Below are 21,233 nucleotides of genomic sequence, written 5' to 3' on the forward strand. Positions count from 1 at the left end.
GCACACCCAACTGTATTTCAGTTCTGGGGTCGGGTTTGTGATCCAGTCGGGATCTTTTGTGTAGAAGTCCCTTGAAAATATATATCCAACTCTTTGTTAGAGTACATTGAAAATCCATTGCAGCAGAGTCCTAATATATAAAATTTTCAGTAGAGGGAGCAGTGTTCTATCATAACAAAACCTGTTCCTCTGCTATGACTGGTCCGGAAGCCTGACTAGTCTAAAGGGGGCGTATACCTTCTGATATGAAACTTTTAGGCGCCTCTAATAGTTTTAAACTGGCCGCCACTATATATTTAATTATATATATATATATATATATATATTCACTAAAGTGTCACTCTGCCCCCTTTTATGGCTGCCCCAGCTCGTTTTCTATACATTCCCTCCACATTTATTGTCTCCCCCACTGTTGCGCTGGCAGCGGGAGGTCTATAAAAGAAGGGGAGCGGCGGGGGAGCTTGCTGCTAGCCTGCCAGGGATTAAGTTATACGGCAGCAGCGTATGAGCAGCCACTGCTGCTCTTTTCCCCTGTCAGTTGTTCCAGCCCCCCGCGCCCTCGTACTAGCGCCGGCGGCGGGAGGCGTGTGGGGGATACAGCCCAGGTCTCGGCGGGTGCAGGGGAAGCTGCAGCTGCTAGCCACGATAGATCGTTTCAGCAGGAGGCGCTTTGAAGTATCCTGCTTTGTTTAAGCGGCGGCGTTATAGGCCATTGACAGACGCGCTATGTCTCCCTCAGCCCTCCATTTGTAGAGGCAGGAGGGGCGGACGGGGGAGCGGACATGAAGCGGTATTTAAAAGTGATCCCTTGTCTAGCTGGCCAGTTTGCTGTCTCCCCTTGTGTCACTGCGCCAGCGTAAGGAGGGGGCGGTGGTGCTGCTGAGTTCCAGGGCTTAGAGCTAGAAGGTAACAGCGTGTGCGGTCCGCGGGAGGGAGTCTGTGAAACTGCCTCCTGGAGTTTAACAGGCCCATTCTGAACAGAAGTTCAGAATGGGCCTGACCGAAACATCCGGTTTCGGTACCACAAAAAGGTTCGAATAGTAACCCTTGTTTTGCATCTGGGGAGGAACTGGTACAATAACCTTCTTCTGGATGGCTCCCTGTAGGATAGCCCTGTCTGCCGGCAAAGCTGGCAAGCCTGATTTGAAGAACCGGTGAGGAGGGAGATCTTGAAATTCCATCCGGTATCCCTGGGACACAACATCTTGTACCCAGGGATCCAGGCCGGACGACACCCAGACATGACTGAAATGTCTGAGTCCCACCTCCACCGGCCCTACCTCCAGGCCGCGCCGTCCACCGTCATGCGGAGGACTTTGGCGTACCTGAAGCAGGCTTCTGTTCCTGAGAACCCACAGCAGCAGGTTTCTTGGATTTTGGTCGACCTCTCTAAAGAAGGTGTTGGACGGTTTGGCCTTTCTTGTTTTAGCAACCCGAAAGGACCGAGATGCAGCTGAAGAAAAAGGTTTCTTGGTAGCAGGTGCAGCTGAGGGAAGAAAAGGCGACTTACCCGCCATAGCCCGGAGATCCACACATCCAACGCTTCCCCAAAGAGAGCCTGACCTGTGTAGGGTAGGTTCTCCACACCTCTCCTGGATTCCGCGTCGGCAGACCACTGGCGCAGCCAAAGTCCGCTACGAGCTGAGACAGACATGGAAGATATCCCTGCAGCAATGGAACACAGGTCTTTCATGGATTCCACTATAAATCCTGCAGAATCCCGAATGTTACGTAAAAACAATTCAACATTACTTTTATCCATAGTATCCAAATCCTGAAGTAACATGCCTGACCACTTTACTATAGCTTTGGAAATCCATGCACAGTCAATAGTGGCATGTTGAATCGCCCCTGAAGCCATGTATATGGATTTGAGCGTAGTATCAATTTTGAGATCAGCCGGCTCCTTTAAGGAGGTAGATCCTGGAACAGGTAAAAACCACCTTTTTCGAGAGTCTGGATACAGACGCGTCCACTATGGGTGGGTTTTCCCATTTTTTTCCTATCCTCCTCAGGGAAGGGGAAAGCAACCAGAACCATTCTAGGGATCTGGAATTATTTCTCAGGGTTTTCCCATGCTTTCTCAAAAATAGAAGTTAATTCCTTGGACGCAGGGAAGGTTAGCGAGACTATCTTATTGTCAGTGAAGTAAGCCTCCTCAACCTGCTCAGGTGTTGTATCAGCAATATTCAACGCATCCCTAATAGCCTCTATCATCAACTGCACCCCTTTAGCAAGAGATGCGGCCCCCCTGAGCACATCCTCATCACCGTCTTTCGTGTCAGAATCGGTATCCGTATCATCTTGCATAATCTGGGCAAGAGCACGTTTGTGGGAACCTACAGAGGGGCGCCCTGAGGTAACAGAACAGGACCAAACTGCCATAGAGTTCTGTAAAATCGGAGTTGCAGATTCATTCTGTGCAACCCTAGTAGACATCTGAGAAATCATAGATTTGATAGAGGATAACCATTCAGGCTCCCTTGCTGGTATCTGCGCTAAACCAGTGCAATCCTGATTATATGGAATGAGATCATCCTGAGAGGACATATCCTCTGCAGCATATGACACAGAGTCCCTGGACATAGCTTAATGGAGACCCCAGACACTCCACACACACACAGGGGAGGATAGACAGAGTTTCACCCCCAAGAATGGCAAGAGAGACAGAGATTGGAGCCAACCCACACACAGCGCTTTCAAAGTAACGGTAGACCCCAACCAACGCTGAGTGTGCACCTTAATAGGTTACACAGTCTGTACACAGCCTCCTCCCCCTTCTACAATCCCATGGTACCGTAAGAGATAGCTGGAGTTGATGTGTAGGGACTGCTCTTCACGGACAGCGTGTATGCAGGCAGGAAAATGGCGCTGAACGTTGCTGGGTCCGCTCTGAGAAGCTCCGCCCCCTTAAAGGCGCTGTCTTCCCGCTCTTCTGGAGATTATACTGGCCTGAAGAATCATGCTGGCAGCGATCCTTGGACCCTGACTGGCTTAGAGGTCAGTGTAGGGTGTGGGCGCTGGCTCAGGGCGCACCTCACAGCGCCGCACTATGAACCGCTGAGCCCCGGAGCGCATTTAGTACTGCGCTCCATACCCTGTTGCTGCCATCTTCACATTGGCTCCCCGCTTGCTAGGGGGGCCGGTGACTGACTCGCCACTGATCTTCTGGCTCTTTCAGGGGGTGGTGGCATGCTGCCGGGGTGAGCGATCCCCTGTGGCGGGGAACGTTCGATCCCCTCAGGAGCTCAGTGTTCTGTCAGCGGAGATAGTGGCTCAGACCCCGCAGGGCGGACACTACTCCACCCCTTAGTCCCACGAAGCAGGGAGGCTGTTGCCAGCAGCCTCCCTGTAAAATAATAAACTCTAAAAATAAACTATTAACAGAGAAGCTCTGTAGAGCTCCCCTAGCTGTGACCGGCTCCTCCGAGTCTGGTAGGAGGGGCACAGAGGGAGGAGCCAGCCCACACTCTCAAACTCTTAAAGTGCCAATGGCTCCTAGTGGACCGGTCTATACCTCATGGTACTAATGTGGACCCCAGCATCCTCTAGGACGTAAGACAAAAGTGGTTATTGTATGTTGACCACAAGACAATATCTAATGGAACTGCAAAATACTAGTAGACATGTTAGATGTCGGAGGATACTTACACTTCTGGAGTATACTCATCACCATCAGTGCCATTGCCATGTGGTGTCCCACAAGGTTCTATTCTATCCCCCATGCTTTTTGCCGCATACATGCTCCCGCTGGGTGAAATAATCAAGCGCCATGGCCAGTCTACCACTGCTATGCCGATGACACACAACTGTATTTGTTCTTTGCTACGGGCACTGATAACCCAACATCAACCCTAAATGGCTGTCTAGCTGAGCTGCAGGAGTGGATGAGTGCCAGTTGGCTGCCACTGAACCCGGATAAAACAGAGGTTCTTATGATAGGACCGCAACATCAAAGGACAAGACCGCAGCATAGCTAACCAACTGGACTTACACTTGGGGATTCAGAATTACAAACAATGTGTGGAACCTTGCTTTTGTCCTTGATGGTGGCTTGACACTTAAACATCATATATCAGCCACAATCAAATTCTCATTCTTTCACCTGAGGAATCAGCCAGAATCAAGCACTTAATTCCCTCAGATGATCTGCCAAAAGTCATAGATGCATTTGTATCATCTCGATTAGACTACTGTAATGCCCTCTACCTTGGTCTCCCAGAAAAAGAATTGCACCGCTTACAGCTGGTGGAAAACACAGCTACCAGGCTGTTAACCAACCAGCCCCGTTCTAGTCACATAACACCCATCTTCTACTACCTTCACTGGCTTCCTGTAAGATGGCGAATCATCTTCAAGATTGGCTTACTGAGTTTCAAAGCATTAAATGACCAGGGCCCAAGGTACCTGAAGCAGCTTCTGATTCCATACTGCCCCACTCAATTACTGCGATCAGTAGATGAAGGACTTTTAGCAGTACCTAGAATCTCCTGTAATTCATCTGGGGGGGGTCGAGCTTTTAGTCATGTACCTCCGACTCTATGGAACTCACTTTCCTGCACAGTGCGAGAGGCCCCAACTACAGAATCCTTCAAAAATAGACTCAAGACTTTCCTGTTTACTCAAGCATTTCCATAATGTCCCTTTAGTATCTACATGCTTCTGTATTTTATGAAAAGCTGCTCTGTACTATATTATGCTATGTATCTGTAAAGCGCCTTGAGTCCTATTGGAGAAAGAGCGCTATATACATAAAATTATTATTATTACTACCATCACTAAGCGTAACGTTGAGGCCATCAACACAGTTTCCTTGTCCTCCCAGCTGGACTCATATCTCTCTCTTATTCTCTCTCTCTCCTTTACTGAACAAGTGACTTCCCTATATAATGCCACCCTTACTTCTGCTTTTGACTCTGGTGCGCCGGCAACCACTATTCACCCTCAAAGATCAACACCTCAACTTTGGCATTTGAAATTCACCAGATATCTGCAAAAATGTTCACGTACCGCTGAGGAACAGTGGAGGAAAACATGCTCTACAGCGGACTGCCTCCATTTCAAATTTATGTTCTCATCCTACAATACTGTCCTTTTCATCTCTAAACAGTCATACTTCAAAAACCTCATCTCCTCCTAATTATTGAACCCCTGAGGTTTCTTTGCCACTGTCCACTCCCTCCTCTGCCCACTCCCACCTCGACCCCCTTCTTCACTCTCTGCCTTTGACTTTGCCACCTACTACACATCCAAAAATGACTACATATGTCAGACCCTCAACAACCGGCTTCCTCCTTTCCCTGACCACCCCACCCCATCTCAGACGTCTTTTTCCTCTGTAACTGGAGATGAGCAATGGCCCTCGTTCAGTCCTCCCCTCAACCACATCCCCACTTGACCCTCTCCCCTTCCACCTCATCCGCTACCTCTATCTTTCTGCCTGTTCCCATCTTACCCACCTCATCAGGCACTGTCTCCTCTGCCTTCAAGCATGCCCTTGACTCTCCTATTCTTAAAAAACCTACCCTTGATCCAAACACTCTCCCAATTACCGACCCATCTCTCTCCTCACTTTTACCTCCAAACTCTTTGAAATTAATGTCTACAAACACCTTACAGCACTTCATTCCTCCAACTCCCTGCTTGACCCATTTCAGTCTGATTTCTGTCCTGTCCTCTCCATTCCACTGAAACTGCCCTCATGAAAGTATGCAATGACCTCCATGCTGCCAAATCCAAGGGCCACTAATCTCTGCTTATTCTCCTAGACCTGTACGCTGCTTTTGACACTGTGGACCCACCCTCTCTCTCCTGCAAATCCTTCACTTCATTCGTTTGCATGATACTGCCCTATCCTGGCTGTCCTACATCTGTCTGCTCCTTCTCTGTCTCCTTTCATGACGCCATCTCTCCCGCACTGCCTTTAATAGTGGGTGTCCCCCAAGGTTCTGTTCTTTGACCATTAATTTTCTCTCTGTACACATGCTATTTAGGTGAGCTCATTTGCACTGTCAACTTCCAGTATAATCTCTACGCTGATAACCCCTCTCTCCTCACTTGTATCGTCAGCTGTCTCTCTGCTATCCCTTCTTGGATGTCCCAGCGCTTACTTAAACTTTATATGTCTAAGACTGAGGTGATCTTCTTCCCACCCTCCAGCATAGCCTTGCCTCCCACAATTTCACTATCTCTAGCCCTCAAGTATGCTGTCTTGGAGTTATCCTTGATTACTCCCTCTCCTACAAACCACACATTCAGTACCTCTGACAGTCCTGCCATTTCAATCTCAAAAATATTTCCAGGATCAGACCCTTTCTAACCCTGGATGCTACTAAGACCCTCATCTGCTCACTGGTCATCTTCAGGTTGGACTACTGTAACCTCCTCTTATCTGGCCTCCCTGACAAATGCCTCTCTCCAATCCAATCTATGCTCAATAGTGCTACCTGGCTCATCTTTCTCTCCATGCATACTACGTTAACTTCCCTTCCAAATCCAATTCAAGCTTCTCACACTCACAAAGCCCTCACCCATTCCTCTTCCATTTACATATCTGACCATACCTCCCTCTACATTCCTATCCGCCCTCTTTACTCCACAAATTCATGCCGCCTCTCCTGCCAACTGATTACTTCCTTCCATTCCTGCCTCCAAGATTTTGGTTGTGGTGCTCCCTACCTCTGGAATACTCTACCTCTCACTATCACTCTCCACCTCTCTACAAAACTTCAACAAACTCAGCCATCTCTCATCCTAACCCTCTGTACATGGCTGACTTCTACCCCATCTGTGTCACCCCTGTCTGTCTGCCCCTCCCTGATGTAAGCTCTCATGAGCAAGGCCCTCTCCCCTCATGTGCTTCTCCCTCTCAGACTATTTTCTATGCCATACTCCCTAAAACAGCACCTAACTCAGTTTCTGCCACCTTGATTATTTCTGTGTCCTGCCCCTGATGCAGCAATGTTAATATACCACGTATTTGTACTACAAGTCATTGTTTTCTTGTTTTGCTCATTTGTGTATGTACTTTGTTAGGTGCTGCTGAACCCTTGTGGCACCATATAAATAAACGATACAATAATAATACCTATTAAACTTCTGTAATCCCTCAGTCTTGAATTACGGTTTTCTTGCTCTTCGCTAACAGATTTCCACTGCAGTTTCATTCGGAAATATTCATCCCTAGAAAAAGAATTAGGGATAACTCAAATTACAATGATTATTAATGCACAAACGCCTTGGCCACAATATCAAACAACAGCAATTCCAAAATATGGGTGTTTAGGTTAAAAAAAATCCACACTCCACGTTAACAATGTACTTTCCATGATGTTACTAAAATAAAACAATGGACAATGCAATGAAATGGCACTTTAATTACCATGTGGAAGTAAGGCCTAATAAAAACGTCAAGTGAAAATGATTATTTCCCATCTTTGTTATACAGCTTGATGTCGGGGGGAAAAAAAGGTTAATCGAATTAAGGATGAAACTGGAGGTTTTATTCTACTTCAAAAGACTTTCTCCCTTTTCCTATCTGATCACCCTGTCCAGTGCTGAATAAAACTATTTAATGTAATGAGGTAGAAAATGTCTGCCTACCCATAATACAAAGAATATACACATTTAATATGTGAATGCAATGCCTGAATAGGCTTTTTCATTCCTTGAATACATTTGATAAGCCTAAAGTTGGCTAGAAGGGGAAGGACAATGAGTATTTTTTCCTAAATGAGCTGTATAAAGAGCAGGGTTCATTATATACCATTGCACAGAAGTTTTATTCTATTCAATTAAAAGAAATGCATACATTAGGCAGCGTATCAACAAATGACAAGCAGCCGTTTGATAGTTGTCATATGAGAAATGAACATCCAAACATGTTTTTCCGCTTTTAAAAATATCGAAAGTGAAAAATCTGTAGCACACGTAAAGTTTTTTATAATAAAAAAAGAAAACCATTCAAGTAAATGGGAGGGTGTCGGAATGGGTGGAGGGTGTTTCTTTGGCACGCTAGCAATGTAGCTGAATAGATAACGTTAAAAAAAAAAAAATGATTAAAGAGACAGAAGTAGTGCTCAGGACACGGACATACTATTCCAACAAATTACATAAAACATTTAAACCTTGTAAGTATCTGAATACACAAAATAAAGGTTGGCAACAGGTTCCAAACTTCACTGATTTCCTTTCAAATTTTCTATACCTAGCACAAGAGTTAAGAGTAATAAATCTTCCCTTTTGAGACCAACAGATTCCGTTAATACACCAATGAAATGAATACTGGTTTCAGTTCTTACTTTACGGTTGTAGCAAAACAAGGCTTAACAATGTTTCAGTTATTTCATGAAGGGAAATTAAAGAAGTACTGTATTTCCCGAATTGAAATTCAGGCACCTGCTTTTTATTTAGGTTTAGCCAGTAACCTGCTCTGTAGCACTGCTTATAGCAGAAATAAAATAGAAACTTAGAATATTTTAATATTCAAGTACATTTCATAATGAACCACATAACTGGCGATTTTTCTCTTGAAACCCGTTCATAAAATTTAAATTTTTTATATTTAATAGTTTAAAAAGTATTATTTAAAATATTTAAACAATATATTATACACATCTGCAGAATGGATCTAATCATCAAAAACTGGGTGACACAGAAGGACAGCGCGGCCACATGTTATCTGGCCATGACAGTTAAGTGCTTAACAGAATAGCTCACTATATATTGTCCACTAAGAAAGTTCACCCTTGTTCAAAACTATCATAAGAAAGGGGAAAGCGGCTCTCATAAATAATAATCTGAATATAAATATCAATAAATATGATCTCTGTATTTCTGCAGCCACCCAAACATAATCATCAGACAGTAATTCAATCAGAATTCATTAGTAGTATGACTGACTGTATCTCCTAATTAGGGGACCACTGGAACACTCAATTGTAAATGAAACATGAAAGAATACCAAGGAGCACTGTCAGACTAACAACAATAATTACACAATATAATACATCATAAACACGCGGCGTGTAAAAACCATCAGCTGTGCGTTTACTATGTATTTGATATTGTTAAGGTGTGTACACACGGTGAGATTCGGGCTATCCCCGATTCTCACTGTGCGATAGGTCGGTATCACAAGCACATAATGACTGTGCTCGCGATACTGACTATGTGCGATTTTGGCTAAGTGTCAATTTTAACTATCTTTTCTATGAGATAGGCTTGCAATGCCGACCACGTGGGACCGCGCATCAGCACCGCGATCACAAGGTGACTTTCACCTTGCAATATGCACTAACTTTTCTAACGATTTTGACTATATAGCCAAAATCATAAGAAAAAATCTCACCGTGTGTACACACCATAAGTCTAACAGACAGCACTTCATTGTGTACTTTCTTGTTCTGCAGCCAATTTAGAGGAATTTTCTATATCCCCCTCATAGAAAACAACATATACATAAAGATGGTATAGTGCAAACCAGAGAAACAGAATATTACATATTCATAAACAAATATCTGTATGATGAAGCTTATTACACAATAGTGCTCAACATTAAAAACAATGGACAGAAATAAATCCAATAGTAATAAAAGGACCAGCACAATGATGTTCATCCAATGAGCCTTTTATCAGCGCTTACAGTTACCACATATAAAACAGCAGCCAGAAACTTTTTAGTCAGCGTGAGCCATAAATAAACTAAAAATAAAGCAGATGTAAAGTCATTTGTGTTACTAGTCTGGGATCAGTATGAATGACAGGCGGTCAGCACGCCGGCCGGCCATATACTGACAACGGCATCCCGGTCTTCAGTATGCCGGCAGCAGGACGTGCGCTAGACAAGTATCCTTACGTATCAGTATGTGCTTGATCTAATTTTATTTACTGTAATCACCACATTTTTGAGAAGCATACGTGACCATTTATATTTTTGACATGCTGTACTCAGGTTCTTAGTCATTCACTTAGACACTTTGTAGTAGTTTATTAACTTCATCATTATATTCACTGCAAGTTATTGGACTGTACATTATTTGTCATGAATATTAATGTACAGTTGTTTCTTTTTGTAATATGCCAGTTTAGCTGCCTAACAATGGGTTTATTCCCCCCACCGCTCTGGCACTCTCGCGACTCTGTCCTGACCCCATCCCCCCACCCCCGTCACTGTTTTCCGACCCCTTTCCCAGTAGGCCTCTTCCAGGTTTGTCCCATTTAGCTTCCTCGCAGTGGACGCTACTTGGGTATGCACATTGTGGAGATGGGATAGCTTTACACAAGGATTACATAGATTTATTTTAATTTTTGCCGTTTTGTTTCTTAATTAATACTATATTTTAATCCTGAAGCCCACCTGTTTGGCAGAGAAAAACTGTTCAACTATGTAAAGTGTCTTCAGGAAGAAAGCACATCATTTATTTGGAACCACATAGTCAGGGCAGAATAATATGCATGATTCGCTCTTCGTATTGTGAACTAAATTAAGGAATAAGCAGAATGACTTAAATTTGTAGTAGAAACTAGAATATTTACAAGAGTCATCGCAATCTTCTCAAGTCAGTAAAGGCTACCTACTAATCAGATGTGATAAGCACAAGAGAGGGGGGGAATGGGTACTGAGTAAGTAAGCAAGAAGGTAGCTTACAGCCCTGAAGCAAGCATACCAAGCAGGAACAAATGCAGTAAGCATATGATCTAGAAGGGAAACGGAGCACAAGGTAAGCAGAATGCTAGAACAGAAGCGGACTCTCCACCTCACCATGAAATTCTACATTTCATCAGCCTTTCTCTGATTAAGATGAATCAGTGCAGATGCTAAATGCAGGTCACCGTCTCAAAAGAACAACAGTATACAGGATACCTAACATTCTCTGAAGACTCATTTCAGACACTGATTTAGTATTACTGTAACCCAACTTTAAGAGGTTACAAATATGGTATAAAACAGATAATGAATATGGAAAACAACAATAAAAACACACAAGAGTAAACAAAGTACAAGTGACACTCATATAGCACTATACCAGGCATCAATGTCTCACTGGTGTGTGTTATTAAAGAAGGTTCATAATTAACCATCTTCCCCACCTACTGTAGATATTTACAGAAGTAAATAAATAGTTTACTATTAAACAGCATTAATCCTCCTCACTACTTGATTACATGAAGGTACATTTTATATCCTATAGAATGGGTTATAATCCAAGTCAATAAATATTACTAAGAACAACACCTTGAAAAAGGCTCTGTTTTGAGCTGAAACGCGTTGGTGACAGATTGATGGACCTCCAGTTACCCGAAGTGGGATCAAAGGTTGTAACACAGGACGCAGATTGTTGCTGAGAATCCTGGGAGGTGACATCTTAAGCGATTCTGGGTGGGCAATATTGACACCCCATCTTGATGGTCCGCTAGTCCGCCAATCCATGGTGGATTATGTAGAATTTTATAATTTAAGGATTTTAACACTGAATTTTGTGTAAGAAAAGGAGCTTTATGGTACACTTACCATAGTTAAATTTCTTTCTGCGAGGTACACTGGATTCCACAGGGAATACATCGGGGTGTAGAGTTGGATCTTGATCCGAGGCACCAACAGACTAAAAGCTTTGACTGTTCTCAGGATGCACTGCACCGCCTCCTCTATAACCCCGCCTCCGGGCACTGGAACTCAGTTTCGTTAACCAGTCCAATGCACTAGCAGGTAAAAAACGGCAGATGTTGGTCACATAGAACCACATTCTCATGACAGGAGAAGGGACCAGTGGCTAATGCCACACAAACCCAAAGAAGCTAAGCGCGTCAGGGTGGGCGCACTGTGGAATCCTGTGTACCTCGCCGAAAGAGATTTAATTATGGTAAGTCTACCATAAATCTCTTTTTCTGCAGCGGGGTACACTGGGATTCCACAGGGAATACATAGGGGATGTCCTAAAGCAGTCCTTCATGGGAGAGGACGCACCGTAGCGGGCACAAGAAACCGGCGTCCAAAGGAAGCATACTGGTAGGCGGAAGAATCAAAGGCATAGAACGCTCTCTATGTACCCCAACTGTGTCACCCCTGTCTGTCTACCCCTCCCCTTTAGAATGTAAGCTCTCACGAGCAGGGCCCTCTTCCCTCATGTGCTTATCCTTTCTTACTTTAATAATCTTCAACTGCACCAATTCCATCAGTCTTCTGCCACCTGATACTTATTCCAGTGTCATCTGCTGATGCAACTATGTTTATTTACCCTGTACTTGTCCTATATGGTCATCAACTGTAAGTTGCTGTTTTCCTGTTTATTTGTTTATGTACTCTGTAATTGGGTGCTGCGGAACCCTTGTGGCGCCATATAAATAAAGGATAATAATAATAATAAATAATAATAACTTAATTAACGTGTTTACGCAGGACCACGTAGCCGCCTTGCACAACTGTTCAGTGGACGCACCACGGCGGGCCGCCCAAGAAGGTCCAACAGACAGAGTAGAATGGGCCTTGATAACAGCAGTAGGGTTTGCTTATTCGCAGGCCAGCCACGTTTGTGAAAACCAAAAAGTACAAAAAGGGTATTTGACCTCTGGATAGAGGCAGTCCTCTCCACGTAGATATGGAGAGCCCGTACCACATCCAAAGACCGTTCTTTGGAAGACAAACCAGAAGAGGTAAAAGCCAGAACCACAATTTCTTGGTTAAGATGAAAAGAAGATACCACTTTAGGTAGATAACCGGGGCGAGTTTGAAGAACTGCCCGGTTACGGTGAAAAATCAAAAAGGGTCAGGACAAAACGCCTAAGTCCGACACCATCCTAGTAGAGGCAATAGCCAGCAGAAACACGACCTTAAGCGTAAGGCATTTAAGGTCCAAAGACTCAAGAGGTACAAATGGAGACTCTTGCAGGGCATTTAAGACAACAGACAAAACCCATGGAGCCACAGGAGGGACATAGGGAGGCTGAATACGTAAAAGTCTGAGTGAAAGTATGAACATCAGGAATAGACGCAATTTTTCTCTGAAACCACACCGACAAGGCAGATACATGAACCTTGAGGAAGGCCAGACGAAGGCCTAAATCTAGGCCTTGTTGCAGAAAAGCCAAAAGCTTGGAAGTTGTGAATGAATAGGCATCATAATTCTTAGCAGCACACCATGTGAAGTAAGAGTTCCAGACCCTGTAATAAATCCGTGCAGAAGCCAGTTTGCAGGACTTCAACGTAGTTTGAATAACCGCCTCGGAGAATCCTTTGGCCCTCAGGAGTGAAGCTTCAAGAGCCACGCCGTCAAAGCCAGTCTGGCCAGGTCCGATAGACACAAGGACCCTGAATGAGGAGTAGCAAGAAAAACACAATACTGCCTAATAGCGCCTGAGTAGAATATAAAGATGGTATTCCACTTCCCGTGTGCACTCGTAAAGGCACTGTGTATGTGCCTTTAAGATTAGAAAGAAAAAGAAAAAGAAAAACGGCTGCGCTCATGGGAGTGAAAAAATACAGAATAAATTATAGGAGAGGAGAGCTGACATTTCTAAAAGAGTTTATTAGTATAATACGTTTAAAAGTAGCATCAAAAAGATCCACAATATTAAAATATATAAATTTGCAACACTATAGCACCGTATATAAGATTATATCAAAAGTAGCCACCCGAGTTGGTAAAAATCCACCAGGAAATTGCTATCTTGAAATGCTCAAGCCGATGGAATATATTGCTGTGAGTCTAGCAGCTGTAACAATATTAGTAATTAGGCTGTAGATAAATCATCATAGTAGCTTAACCATGGTACTTGGTGTATAAATGATGGTAGTGTGACTAGTTCAACTCTCTCAATGCAGAGTGGATACAATGTTTCTATGCCACAAGTTTTTAGCAATATGCCCCGCAGCCGTCTGTCAGTATCGTATTGTGTGTAGTCACTTAAAACTTCTCCCGTGGGCTGGTAACACCGAGCGTCGTCGCTTGTGAATTCCTGCAGTGCCCACTCTAATGGCTTAGCGGGGAGAGGATGGTGTGGCTGTTGCACTCAAACGGCCGTCCCGTTGCAGATGTACACGGTCTCCAAGCCGGCAAAGGAGACCAATGTGATGCAGGCAGGGAACCGATGGCCGTAGTCAGCTGTTCGGGGAGCAAGCGGTGAGAAGTGTGTAAAGGAAAGAGGGTCCTAACGCGTTTCGTCACGCTCCACGTGACTTTTTCAAAGGTTTTTCAAAGAGGGAGGCATGACCCGTCATGCAGCAGGCTTGTCTTGTTTGGAAGCAGGCTGACGGGCGGCCCAGGATTGTTTAGGTTTGGGCTTAGTGGATTTGGAAGTACGAGCCTGTCTCGGATACGCCTGACCCTTTGCCTTCCCTGGAGCTCGAAAGGAAAGAAAAGTGGTACTTTTTGCCTTCGGTGCAGAAGGATTAGTACTTGGGAGAAACGCAGTCTTAGCAGTTGCCAAGTCAGTCACAAGCTTATTCAGATCCTCCCCAAAAAGGATGCCTCCCTTAAAAGGGAGTACCCCCAAGGTCTTTTGGAGTCTAGGTTCACCTTCCAGGACCTCAACCACAGAATTCGGAGAGCCAGTATAGACGTAGTAGATGCCTTGGCTGCCATTACACCTGCCTCAGAGGCCGCTTCCTGAATATAGTGGGAGGCTGTGGTAATATGAGACAGATATTGTCTGGCAGTGTCAGAAATATCCTGAGGCAGCTCATCCTCAATTGCCTGAACCCATGCTTCAATTCCTTTCGCGGCTTAGGAGGCTGCTATAGTGGGTCTATGTACAGCACCGGTAACAGAGTAAACAGACTTCAGGCATCCCTCCACGTGCTTATCCGTCGGTTCCTTCAGTGAGGTAATGGTGGTGACAGGCAGAGTAGAGGACACCACAAGACAAGTGACATGAGAGTCCACCGGCGGTGGAGTTTCCCAATTGTTACTCAACTCCGCAGGGATAGGATAACAAGCTTTTTAGACAGGGAAAATTTATTTCCTGGAGACGACCAGGATTCCTGACGTATGTCAATTAAATGGTCAGAATGTGGTAAGACTACTTTAGAAACCTTCTGATGTTTGAACATGCCAGGTTTCTTAGACGCAGTAGTGGGATCGATCATCATCATCAATTTGGAGAATCAGCTTAATAGCCTCCACTAGGTCAGGATCATCAACCTGGGTTGTAGATTCCTCATCAGAAACGACTGAATCATTGTCTGATCAGTATATTCCCTGTCCTCATCAGAACAATTATCCAAAATATTAGCGGATTGTGAGGAAGAAATGGCGACTTAGATGACCCCTTGACCCCAGAAGGGCGTGGGGTAGACATTTGTCTAAGCAGATATTGATTTAATTGTTGTAACTGGGTAGACAGAGTGTCTGCCCAGGGCGGATTAACTACAGGGACAATATGTGGCTGCAATGGCACAGGAGGTCCCACGGGGGCGTAAGCCGTGTCACAAGCGTATTCAGCATACTTGAGAACGCTGCCCAAGGTGGTTCCTGATTGGCCACAGGTGCTGCAGGCTGACTGGGAGATGTATGGCAACCAGTGCCTGAACCATCAGCTAAAACTTCCCCCTCAGGTAAATCCTTGGTGCCAGCACTGCATGATGCAGAAGCGTCCGCAGATTTCCCACCGTGTGGCAGACATTATGGAAATGTAGCCTTAGAGCGTAACAGTACAATATAGCCAGACATACACAATACCTGCAAATAACCCCCTGATTATTGTGACAGTAAATACAGGGCACAAACAGAGGATTAAAGTGGTATGAGGTGACTGAAATACACAGTAAAAAACCCCAAACGGTATATACTGTGTAGCACTATATATATATATATATATATATATATATATACACATACATACATACATACAGTTGTGCTCATAAGTTTACATACCCCAGCAGAATTTGTGATTTTCTGGCCATTTGTCAGAGAATATGAATGATAACTCACAAACTTTTCTTTCACTCATAGTCAGTGGTTGGGTGAAGCCATGTATTGTCAAACAACTGTGTTTGCTCTTTTTAAATCATAATGACAACAGAAACTACCAGAATGACCCTGATCAAAAGTTTACATACCCTGGAGATTTTGGCCTGATAACATGCACACAAGTTGACACAAACGGGTTTGAATGGCTACTAAAGGTAACCATCCTCACCTGTGATCTGTTTACTTGTAATCAGTGTGTGTGTATAAAAGGTCAGTGAGTTTCTGGACTCCTGAAAGACCCTTGCATCTTTCATCCAGTGCTGCACTGACGTGTCTGGATTCTGAGTCATGGGGAAAGCAAAAGAACTGTCAAAGGATCTGCGGGAAAAGGTAATTGAACTGTATAAAACAGGAAAGGGATATAAAAAGATATCCAAGCAATTGAGAATGCCAATCAGCAGTGTTCAAACTCTAATTAAGAAGTGGAAAATGAGGGATTCTGTGGAAACCAAATCACGGTCAAGTAGACCAACAAAAATTTCAGCCACAACTGCCAGGAAAATTGTTCGGGATGCAAGGAAAAATCCACAAATAACTTCAGCTGAAATACATGACTCTCTGAAAAAAAAAGTGGTGTGGTTGTTTCAAGATGCACAATAAGAAGGCATTTGAAGAAAAATGGGCTGCATGGTCGAGTTGCCAGAAGAAAGCCATTACTACGCAAATGCCACAAAGCATCCCGCTTACAATACTCCAAACAGCACAGAGACAAGCCTCAAAACTTCTGGAACAAAGTAATTTGGAGTGATGAGACCAAAATTTATCTTTTTGGCCACAAACATAAACGTTACATTTGGAGAGGACTCAACAAGGCCTATGATGAAAGGTACACCATTCCTACTGTGAAACACGGAGGTGGATCGATGATGTTTTGGGGATGTGTGAGCTACAAAGGCACTGGAAACTTGGTCAAAATTGATGGCAAGATGAATGCAGCATGTTATCAGAAAATAATGAAGGAAAATTTGCACTCATCAGCCCGGAAGCTGCGCATGGGACATACTTGGACTTTCCAACATGACAATGATCCAAAACACAAGGCCAAGTCGACCTGTCATTGGCTACAGCAGAATAAAGTGAAGGTTCTGGAGTGGTCATCTCAGTCTCCTGACCTCAATATCATTGAGCCACTCTGGGGAGATCTCAAACGTGCAATTCATGCAAGACAGGCCAAGAATTTACAGGAACTGGAGGCTTTTTGCCAAGAAGAATGGGCAGCTTTATCATCTGAGAAAATAAAGAGCCTCATCCACAACTACCACAAAAGACTTCAAGCTGTCATTGATGTTAAAGGGGGCAATACACGGCATTAAGAACTGGGGTATGTAAACTTTTGATCAGGGTCATTTGGGTAGTTTCTGTTGTCATTATGATTTAAAAAGAGTAAACACAGTTGTTTGACAATAAATGGCTTCACCCAACCACTAACCATGAGTGAAAGAAAAGTTTGTGAGTTATCATTGAGTCCTGTTGGAGAAAGAGCGCTATATAAATAAAATTATTCTTATTATTATTATTATTATTATCATTCATATTCTCTGACAAATGGCCATAAAATCACAAATTCTGCTAGGGTATGTAAACTTATGAGCACAAATAAATATATATATATATATATATATATATATATATATATATCTCGTCAAAATGTATAAGTGTTCCCTCATGTGGATCAAATATAATCTGTAGTAAAATATAAAAATATTTTCTTATAATTAAAATATTTTCACATGCATTCCTCACAAACGTGGGTGGCAGCTGATAACGAATTATGGCGATTAGAATGTGTAAAAAATAGAAGTGATCAGCGCTTAATAATGCCTAAAAATGCCTAGAAAATGACGGTGGGGACATAGAATTAAATTTAGTGGGAAAAAAAATGGGACAAGCACTTATCTCAGATAGGAATCTTCGGTCCTCAGACCAATATCATCACAGTAATATGCAAAAGAGAAAAAGAAACAACCAATAGTGTGTACCGTTTAAACCTATATGTACTTATAGCATTTTTCTACTTAGTGAGTGTTAATTGGAAATGCTCCCAGAATATCACACTCAACAATAGCGTAGTAGAAAGATAATTTTTCACATTTAATTAAGTACATAAAATATATCCACGGTTTAAAACGAGCAGGTATCGCACGTACAAGAAACAAATGATATAGAAGCTTATCTGTCCATAAAAATAGGGTCCAGGATATCTTCTTTTACATTTACTTTAGTACATAAATTAAACCACGGTTTAAAACGAGCAGGTATCACACGTACAAGAAACAATTGATATAAAAGCTGATCTGTCCATCAAAAGAGGGTCCAGAGTAACTACCGACGCGTTTCGTCCCAATGCAAAGGACTTCATCAAGGGGATTTTTTTTTCACAAAATTTCACTCTATATGTCCCCACCGTCATTTTCTAGGCATTATTAGGCGCTGATTACTTCTATTTTTTACACACACACACACACACACACACACACACACACACACACACACACACATATATATTTATATATATATATATATATATATATATATAATGAGGCCCTGACGCACCTAGCTCCCCGGGGTACAGAATATAGTGATAGCAAGCAGTGTGATACACAGCAACTACAGGCACACTCAGTCACAGGTACAATGCATAAGTTATTACAGATAAACAATAAGACTGCACTGGACTAGTAAAATTACATACAGATACAGTATGTATGTATATAGAAATAACATTTCACAGTAGATACTGGATGTATATCATAGAATACTTGTACTAAATATTCAGGTAGCAGTACACTTGTTCTTAACTAACAGTCTAAAATTACATGTAGAATTGTTAAGTGCCTGTAAATGCACAGCGCTGATGAGATAGGTGGCTTTACAGAGGAGACAGTGCCCTGCAGTCCCGGAGATCAGCCCACCTACTTGTGTAAAGATGGCGCCAAAATCTCTGTCAGGGAGTGAGGGAGTGTGAAATGCAGCTCCAGGGGGCGGGAACACCAGCAGTAGCTAGCACCCGGAGCTGGGGGAGGGGCTGCAGGTCAGCGCCTTATCCCCTATGCTGGTCCTCACCACCGGGTACTGTGAAGCCTACATAAAACGGATTTTAGTAAATCCAACCTGTGCACTCTGTCCTGGTGGATATAGTCCGTCTCCTGGGACCGCGATTTACCGGCGGGTCCCACCTGTTGGACCCTCTTACCTCCTCCCTGATGTGCAGCCATGCGATCGAGGAGGGCGTCAGCAGTGGTGTGCCTGAAGACCGGTGCGCCTCCGCTGCAAGTACCCAGGAACCCAGCCGCGGGAGTATGCAGCGCTGCTGGGGAGGTGAAGGAGCCGCAGCACAGAATATCAGAATGACAAATAGTGCTGCGGCCCTTGAATCTTCTTAAACAGCTCTTTTCAGGGCTGCCTAGCCCAGCCCCCCCGTTAGTGACCTGCTCTGTGGGCACCAACTTACAAACAGAGCTCGAGTGCCCGGAGGCGCAGTTATAGAGGAGGCGGTGTAGTGCATCCTGGGAACAGTCAAAGCTTTAGCCTGTTGGTGCCTCGGATCAAGATCCAACTCTACACCCCGATGTATTTCCCTGTGGAATCCCAGTGTAACCCGCTGCAGAAATAAACAGTACTTCACTATATGCACTTTTTCCTTTTGTTTTTGGGGGTATATCTACCTTTTGGAGTGTTCAGGCTTACCCACCAGAGGAAAAAGGACAAGTCAGCTACTTAAGGATTGAAATAATAAGATTTTAAACCTACTGGTAAATCGTTTTCTCCTAGTCCGTAGAGGATGCTGGGGACTCCGTAAGGACCATGGGGTATAGACGGGCTCCGCAGGAGACATGGGCACCTAAAAGAACTTTTAGTATGGGTGTGCACTGGCTCCTCCCTCTATGTCCCTCCTCCAGACCTCAGTTAGAGAACTGTGCCCAGAGGAGATGGACAACACGAGGAAAGGATTTTGTTAATCTAAGGGCAAGATTCATACCAGCCCACACCAATCATACCATATAACCTGGAATACACATAACCAGTTACCAGTATGAACAAACAACAGCAACGGTCCAAGACCGATTCTAAATGTAACATAACCCTTATGTAAGCAATAACTATATACAAGTCTTGCAGGTTTTCCGCACTGGAACGGGCGCCCAGCGTCCTCTACGGACTAGGAGAAAAAGATTTACCGGTAGGTTTAAAATCTTATTTTCTCTTACGTCCTAGAGGATGCTGGGGACTCTGTAAGGACCATGGGGTTTATACCAAAGCTCCCAATCGGGCGGGAGAGTGCGGATGACTCTGCAGCACCGACTGAGCAAATGCTAGGTCCTCATCAGCCAGGGTATCAAACTTGTAGAATTTAGCAAAAGTGTTTGAACCCGACCAAGTCGCCGCTCGGCAAAGCTGTAATGCCGAGACGCCCCGGGCAGCCGCCCAAAAAGAGCCCACCTTCCTAGTGGAATGGGCCTTTACTGAATGCGGTAATGGCAATCCAGCCGTAACATAAGCCTGCTGAATCGTGTTACAGATCCAGCGAGCAATAGTCTGCTTTGAAGCAGGCGCGCCAATCTTGTTGGCAGCATACAGGACAAACAATGCTTCTGTTTTCCTAATTCTAGCCGTCCTGGCTACATAAATCTTTAAGGCCCTGACTACATCCAGGGACATGGAATCCTCCAAGTCACTCGTAGCCACAGGCACCACTATAGGTTGGTTCATATGAAATGAATACACCACCTTAGGTAAAAATTGAGGCCGAGTCCTCAATTCCGCTCTATCCACATGAAAAATCAAGTAGGGGCTCTTGTGAGACAAGGCCGCCAATTCTGACACACGCCTCGCAGATGCCAAGGCTAATAACATGACCACCTTCCAGGTGAGAAATTTCAACTCAACCGTTTTAAGGGGTTCAAACCAGTGTGATTTAAGGAACTGCAACACCACGTTCAGGTCCCATGGTGCCACTGGGGGCACAAAAGGAGGCTGGATGTGCAGCACTTCATTTACAAAAGTCTGGACTTCTGGAAGAGAAGCCAATTCCTTCTGAAAGAATATCGACAGGGCCGAAATCTGTACTTTAACAGAGCCTAACTTTAGGCCCATATCCACTCCTGTCTGTAGGAAGTGGAGAAAACGACCCAGATGGAAATCTTCCGTAGGAGCATTCTTGGTTTCACACCAAGAGACATATTTCCGCCAGATACGGTGATAATGTTTTGCCGTCACTTCCTTCCTAGCCTTTATTAGAGTAGGGATGACCTCCTCCGGAATACCTTC

General features: G+C 44.0%; 1 protein-coding gene across 1 annotated transcript in view; it reads right to left on the minus strand.

Annotated features, from left to right (window-relative positions):
- TBC1D15 (TBC1 domain family member 15) overlaps nucleotides 1-21,233 on the minus strand; it is a 353,328-nt gene that overhangs the window by 105,741 nt on the left and 226,354 nt on the right. Inside the window, exon 10 of the mRNA XM_063927455.1 lies at nucleotides 7,088-7,182. Within this exon, the coding sequence (XP_063783525.1) occupies nucleotides 7,088-7,182 (95 nt within the window). The remainder of the gene's footprint in view (nucleotides 1-7,087; nucleotides 7,183-21,233) is intronic.

This window comes from Pseudophryne corroboree, chromosome 6 (genome assembly GCF_028390025.1).
Source record: "Pseudophryne corroboree isolate aPseCor3 chromosome 6, aPseCor3.hap2, whole genome shotgun sequence".
NCBI classification, from domain to species: domain Eukaryota; kingdom Metazoa; phylum Chordata; class Amphibia; order Anura; family Myobatrachidae; genus Pseudophryne; species Pseudophryne corroboree.